A 6,000-nucleotide genomic window follows, 5' to 3' on the forward strand; every position below is an offset into this window, starting at 1 on the left:
GGCCAAATGGGGACAGGTTAGGGAATCAGGAGTTCTGCTCTAGTCACTGATTTTTAAATGTGTATTAAACGTATGCATGAAGATGTCAAGTAGGCAGCTGGATACAAGAGGCTGCAGAAAGAATACATATTGAACGGCCTAGAGTGCGCTCCTAAGTTTCCAGTGACATATGATATGAATTTCACTTTGTCTTGTTCTTTCTCTTACCTCATCTAGCTTTGATAAAGCTGGAATTAGATACAATACATGAAAATACTTTATCTAATTAAAATACTTTCACAGAATAAAGTAAAGCCTTCACATTTGGAATTATTATCACGACCACTTTTCCATCAAGTATTTATCTGGCACACACTGTGTTAAAAATTTCTTCACTGTAGAAGTTTCAGGAAATGTAGATTTATGCCATTCCTGCCCTTTAAAATCCTGTAGCTTTTAGTGGGCTCATATTGTAAAGAAAATTGAATCTGATCTTAACAGTGATAAAAGGAAAAAAATATCTCGAAAAGAGTTAAGATGTCACACGACTCCACAGTAGGCAGCCACACAGACATGACTTTATAGATTTTCTCACATACCTAGCCAAGTAATCAACGCAAAATTGAGGGGCTGTAGATTCCCTAGTGGTGGACCTACTGAAAGATGTCAGTCCCCCAAATATGGTGAATGTTCCCCCACTGAATGTCACATGATCTCAAGTTTTATATTTAGTTATTCATTTTTAAAGAAATTCCTATGCAAAATGCGTATTTATAAGGCAAGAATATAACCCCTATCAGGCGTGAACACTTTAGCATGAAATTAGTTTATCTGTTTATTAACTATGTGATATGCTTTTAAAGAATACAAAAGATGACTGGTTAATTTGATCAGGGCTGTGGTCAAGTAGCCAGAGGATCAGCTCCTGCTGGTCAGAGTGTATCCAAATAGGCCAATGGATGGAATGTACAAAGACCTTAAAAGTAATGGAAGGCCATCTGTTTAACCTGTTCTCTTGGCTACATGGTTTCATCCCATGAAGAATGGGGTTCTTGCTTTTGTCCTCATTCAGTCGGGTGGGGTGGGGGAAGCATTCAGGATTAAATAGATATTACTTATATGTACCTAGACTTCTCATAAAAACAAAACTTTACCAACAACAAGTTAACACCTAAGAGTTGTATCTGGGAAAACTAAGTGTCATAAAAAGAATGAATATATATAAAATATCTCTGTATTATACACACAACATAATACTGTTGTCACTATTGTCATTAACAAGGGCATCATCATCCCTTTGGAATGTCTTCTTTCTGAGAACTGTTATGAAATCGAAACTCTCAGATACCCAGGCCTCACTAGCGTTTTCACTGAGGTTATCCACTTGAACAATGAAAATATATCAAACCACTCTCTAAGGCAGTAGAGTTCACAGATGACTCATGGGACTACATAAGAGTTATCCCTGACCAGAGAGAACTATTAATAATTAAGGTATTGAAAATAGTAAATAATTTAATAATCTATAAGAAAATCACAGTAAGCTTTCAATTTTACTCATTGTATTTTAACCAGTTTATAGATGACCAGAGCTAATTTTCAACCCATAAGTGACTTCTTTCAACAATGATTATGCTTATAAATTCTCTCTCCAAGAGGGATGACATTAGTGGAGGTTATGTTCCAGGATGCAAACTAATTTTGAGCAGAACATATTTAGAAAGTTGACCTACTACAGCATTAAATCATTTAACGTCTTCCAAAGCCAAATTAAAATGAGTTCTTAACTTAATTTTAGCCTAATGTCTGGGATTACACATGCCATTACCCTTTTGGCCCACTTGACTAACTTTGAGTATTCTGTCCCACTTTGTTTTCCAGCCTCCGCAAGCACGTATGTCCCAACGGTATGCAACGGGCGGGAAGTCCTCGACTCCACCACCTCATCTCTGTGATTGTGAATTGCAGTTCAGTTCTCGTGTTTTTAGACTGTTAGACAAAAGTGCTCACGTGCAGCTCCAGAATGTGGCAGCAGAACAAAAGAACAACCCTAGTACCTTTTTTTAGAAACAGTACAATAAATTATTTTTGAGGACTGTACAGTATATAGTGATGTGATAGAACTTTCTAGGCTGATTCTAGTGTCCCTATTATTAACAGTTCCCTCCAGAACATGGAAATAACCATTGTTTACAGAGCTGAGCACTGGTGACAGGGTCTGACAGGGTCAGTCTACTAAAAAAAAATTCGGTGGCAATATTAGGTAACTTTTTTTCCTATGAAGTTTTTTGTAGGTCCTTGTTGTAACTAATTTAGGATGAGTTTCTATGTTGTATATTAAAGTTACATTATGTGTAACAGATTGGTTTTCTCAGCACAAAATAAAAAGCATCTGTATTAATGTAAAGATTGAGAATAAAACCTTCAAGGTTTTCCAGCATGGTGGATAATGGTTTGTTCTTTTTGAATCACTTGAGGTAATTTGAATATGTGGACTTCAAATCATTTCTACTTTTAATGTTGGAAGAAATTATCTAACTGTGTTTTTTCTTCACATCCACACACACTTGGAACTCAAGCTGTTACTCTGCTGGAGAGGCATGAGCAGATCTAGACTCATTTACAGATCACAATGATCAGAAATTGACTGGAGGGGACACCATAAATATCAAGCCAATTCAGTGGCCAGATGACAATACACATGTTGACTTTTTAAAGCCACATCTGTATCATGGCCAGGAATTTCCCAAATAGGGCTCTCAGGCAAGGAGGAGAGAGTTTCGACAATCTGAATGCAGAGACCGCCACTTCCAGGGAAGGTTAGATGGCTCCCATGTCCAAAAACAACCTGAATTACTAGGAAAGAGATGTGCAAAGCATCTTGCTATTTCTTTGCAAAATCACTCCCACCACTCATAGCTGAATGAGGCAATAAGATTGCAGGCTGTCTATTTACCAATGCTTTTCCAAAGTACTAGTACCAATGCTCCGGCACAGGCTTGTCACTATACTCAAATATTTTGCTAACCTAAATAAAGGAGTGAACAGGGAAAGCATGGATAAGCTAAAACTGGCTTATTCTTACCAAATGCTGTCCCATTTTTGTCAACCTTTAAGTCACAAATCATTTACTAACATAGGAAAATTTACTGAGAACCTCACTATGTGCCAGATCCTGTGCCAGGTACCATGGATAGAGCACGCTTTAGCTTCCTGTGGCTGGTGGAAGAAATTAGTATAAACTGGGTGGCTTAAAATAACAAAAATTTGTTCTCACACTCTATGGAGGCCAGAAGTCTGAAATTAAAGTATCAACAGGGCCACACTGCCTTAGGGGATCTAAGGGAGAATTCGTTCCATGCCTTCTCTAGCTTCTGGTGGTTGCCAGCTTCCTTGGCTTGTGGCCACATTGCTCCAATCTCTAGCTCCATCTTCACATCACCTACTCCTGTGTCTGTTTTGTGTTCTCTGTGTGTCTTACAAGGACACTCGTCATTGGATTTAGGGCCAACATGGATAATGTAGGATGATCTCATCCTGAGATTCTTAACTTATTTACATCTGCAAAGGCCCTTTTTTTCAAATAAAGTAACATTCTCAGGTTCTGGGGATTAGGATGGAAACATATCCATTTGGGGGGCCCTATTTACAAAAAAAGAAAAAAAGATGAATAAGATATAGTCCCTAACTTTGAGAAGCAGAAAGGCTGGAAAATATTTTAATGGCAGTGACCAAGGAAGGCAGTACAGGGAAAGGAGAGAATCAAGGATATGAATGAAGGACCCACAGGCTAAATAAATAGTCAGGGCCTGAATAATCAAGACATGATGATACTATTTTTAAACATCCAAAAATAATGAGCAGGTGCACCAAAGCCAACAGGACTGGCCTTGAAGGAAGTAAAGGAGTCAGAAGTTAGTTAGAAATTCTTCCCTTCCCTCCCTTCTGGATGCGTTTGAATCAGCAACCCAATCAATCAATTCAAAACCTACAAGATGCTCAAAGACAACAGTGCTCACCAGTCTCTGAATTCCCACATCCCAGTAAGAACCTGGAATTCGGGGAATGTAGTAGGGTGGATTGGGTAATGAATTCAACAGTACTGAATGACAAAAATGAATCCTGCTGTGACTGAAACTGGCAGGAGTGCTAGATAAACTGTTCAGAATGAGCATCTGCTCAGGATAAAGGCTGCGGCAAGGCTGATGGGAGAGGAAATAAACTCAATCCACTGATAGAATGTGACAGTCTGAAGAAGGCAGTATAAGATGGGTTGTGCAGAGACCTGGCTGATGCCTGAAACAATCAAACTGATCATGGATCTTTTTAAACCAGACAATTAGGCTTGTGTATGAATCTTTAGAAAACTGTGTTTTAGGGAGCTGGTTTTTGATCTATGCCCACTATATTCATGCCCTAAAAATGCATTAACTGACAGTTCTCATCATTTTCTTTTTCCTTGCCACAAGCCTTGTTTCTTATTAGAAAGTACATCATCTAACATGTCATCTCTAGAAGTATTTTTTAAAAAACATTCAACATATGTATAGCAAATAGCAGCTATAAAATCTGTTTTTATATAGCCATTTCAAGCAAATGGGTTTTTGTTGATTTCTTTGTTTTCTTTTTTGAAATCCAGTTACATTTCATCCTTCCAGAATATTAAACTATTTGAGCCAATCCACTTTTGCAAAAACTTTCTGAATTGAAAGAACCCAAACAGAATGATGCATCCCAACTCATAAAAAAAAATATCAGGGCGATGTTAGCAACATGGCAAAATAGGAAGCTCCTGACTCTCCCTCCACCCACGAATGTACCAAAAAAAATCTATTCACAGATCAATTCCCTCTGAGAGTCAGAGACCATTTGAGAGACTCCTACCCACAGGCAACTGAGAAAACACCCACATGGAGTGGATAGGAAAAGCTGAGGCTCACTCTGGCACAGACCCTGCCCCCGGCACTGCACCATAAAATAGGGAAAGGAATCCGCATCACCCAGCTTTCTCCTGTGGAGAGGAAGGTTTAGACCTCACCTACATCACCCTAACTCTAAGGTTCCCCATGATATGGCTTTTAATTCACCAACTCTGGGAGCAGAGAGGATTAGACACATGAGTCTCTCTAGACCACAGGAAAAAAGCAGCAATATTAAACAGGCACGCAAGCACCTCTAGGGGCTTCATGCCACAGAAGACATAAAGAGGCGAGGCTTTAAAAATGCAGTCCCCTGTCTCCCTGGAGAGGACACATTCTTCCAGTGGCTACGTGGCAGTCTGGCTTCTAACTAACTTGCATTGGGAGGTACCAGGGCAGAGAAATGATAGCTCACGGGCAGCCTGAGAAGCAAATCGGCACTTCTTGAGCCTCCTCTCCCAGTTTGCCCCAGCAATAACTCCAAGTCTATTAATCCCTCCTGGTAGGAGTTTGTTCACACATTGAGCACCCCAAATTTTATAGCTTCCACCAAAGGGACTGCATCCTAAACCTCTTATCTCTGGGAACAGAGGGACTGGCATACACATGTCTCTCTAGACCACAGGAAAAAAAGTGGCATTTTATATGGGCAAACAAGCACTTTTGAAGTCTTCATTCCCCAGGAGCAGTACAGAGCAGGGGCTTAAATTTAGCCCCAATTCTCCCTGGAAGGGGTTTATAACACACTCTTCCAGTGGCTATTTGGAAACCTAGCTTCTAACTAATTTGCATCAGGGAATTAAAGGGGCAGATAAATACTAACCCACCGCTAGCCTGAGAAGCAGATTGGCACTTCTCCAGCCTTCTCTCCCCATTTTTCCCAGTGATAACTCCAGGTCTTTTAATCCCTCTTGGAAGGAGTTTGTCCATGCATCAAGTGCTCCACTTTTATAGCTTCTACTCAAGGTACTTCATCCTCTAAACATTCTAGCTCTGGGAGCAGAGTAAGACCACAGAAAAAAACTGGCCATTTTATATGCATACATAAGCACTTGCAGAAGCTTCGTCCCCAGGAGTAGAGAAGGGGCTTTAAAAATGCAGC

At 39.8% G+C, this 6,000-nt stretch overlaps 1 protein-coding gene across 2 annotated transcripts in view; it reads left to right on the forward strand.

The window, feature by feature from the left end:
- The window catches only part of GRM3 (glutamate receptor, metabotropic 3), a 256,679-nt gene extending 254,457 nt beyond the window's left edge, over positions 1-2,222 (forward strand). For both annotated transcript variants that reach the window (XM_012643506.1, XM_012643507.1), the window contains one exon: positions 1,861-2,222. In XM_012643506.1, coding sequence (XP_012498960.1) covers positions 1,861-1,934 — 74 coding nt within the window. In that variant the 3' untranslated portion in view covers positions 1,935-2,222. The remainder of the gene's footprint in view (positions 1-1,860) is intronic.
- Positions 2,223-6,000: the final 3,778 nt, after the last annotated feature.

Source organism: Propithecus coquereli, unplaced genomic scaffold, assembly GCF_000956105.1.
Source record: "Propithecus coquereli isolate 6110/MARCELLA unplaced genomic scaffold, Pcoq_1.0 Scaffold199, whole genome shotgun sequence".
NCBI lineage: Eukaryota > Metazoa > Chordata > Mammalia > Primates > Indriidae > Propithecus > Propithecus coquereli.